This window comes from Eimeria mitis, genomic scaffold (assembly GCF_000499745.2).
Source record: "Eimeria mitis Houghton genomic scaffold, Emh_scaff830, whole genome shotgun sequence".
Lineage (NCBI taxonomy): Eukaryota > Apicomplexa > Conoidasida > Eucoccidiorida > Eimeriidae > Eimeria > Eimeria mitis.
The window spans coordinates 14231-14594 of NW_013576102.1; the positions used below are offsets into that span (position 1 = coordinate 14231).

General features: G+C 60.4%; 1 protein-coding gene across 1 annotated transcript in view; it reads right to left on the reverse strand.

The window, feature by feature from the left end:
- Positions 1 to 364, reverse strand: part of EMH_0023300 (uncharacterized protein) — a gene marked incomplete at both ends in the record, with an annotated part of 3138 nt that overhangs the window by 2493 nt on the left and 281 nt on the right. Inside the window, 2 exons of the mRNA XM_013502106.1 lie at positions 1 to 232; positions 301 to 362. Of these exons, the coding sequence (XP_013357560.1) occupies positions 1 to 232; positions 301 to 362 (294 nt within the window). The remainder of the gene's footprint in view (positions 233 to 300; positions 363 to 364) is intronic.

The following is a 364-nucleotide window of genomic DNA, read 5'->3' on the forward strand; positions in this document are numbered from 1 at the left end:
CCTGCTGCTGCTGCTGCTGCTGCTGCTGCTGCAGCTGCTGCTGCAAATGCTGTATCTCCGGGGAAGAGCAGGCACGGCCAAAGCTTCTTCTTGGTTCCTGATTAGACTCTCGTAATCTTCTTGCTTGCTGCAGCAGCAGCTGCTGCTGCTGCAGTTGCTGCTGCTGCTGCAGCAGCAACTGCTGCTGCTGCAGATGCTGCTGCTGCTGCAGCAGCTGCTGCTGCGGCAGCAGCTGAGCTGACGCAGGTAAAGAGTCCAACAGGGGCCCCTCTCGTGAGGTACGGGGGCCCCTAAAGATACCAGTTGAACCCCCTGCTGCTGCTGCTGCTGTTGCTGCTGCTGCTGCTGCTGCTGCTGCTGCTGC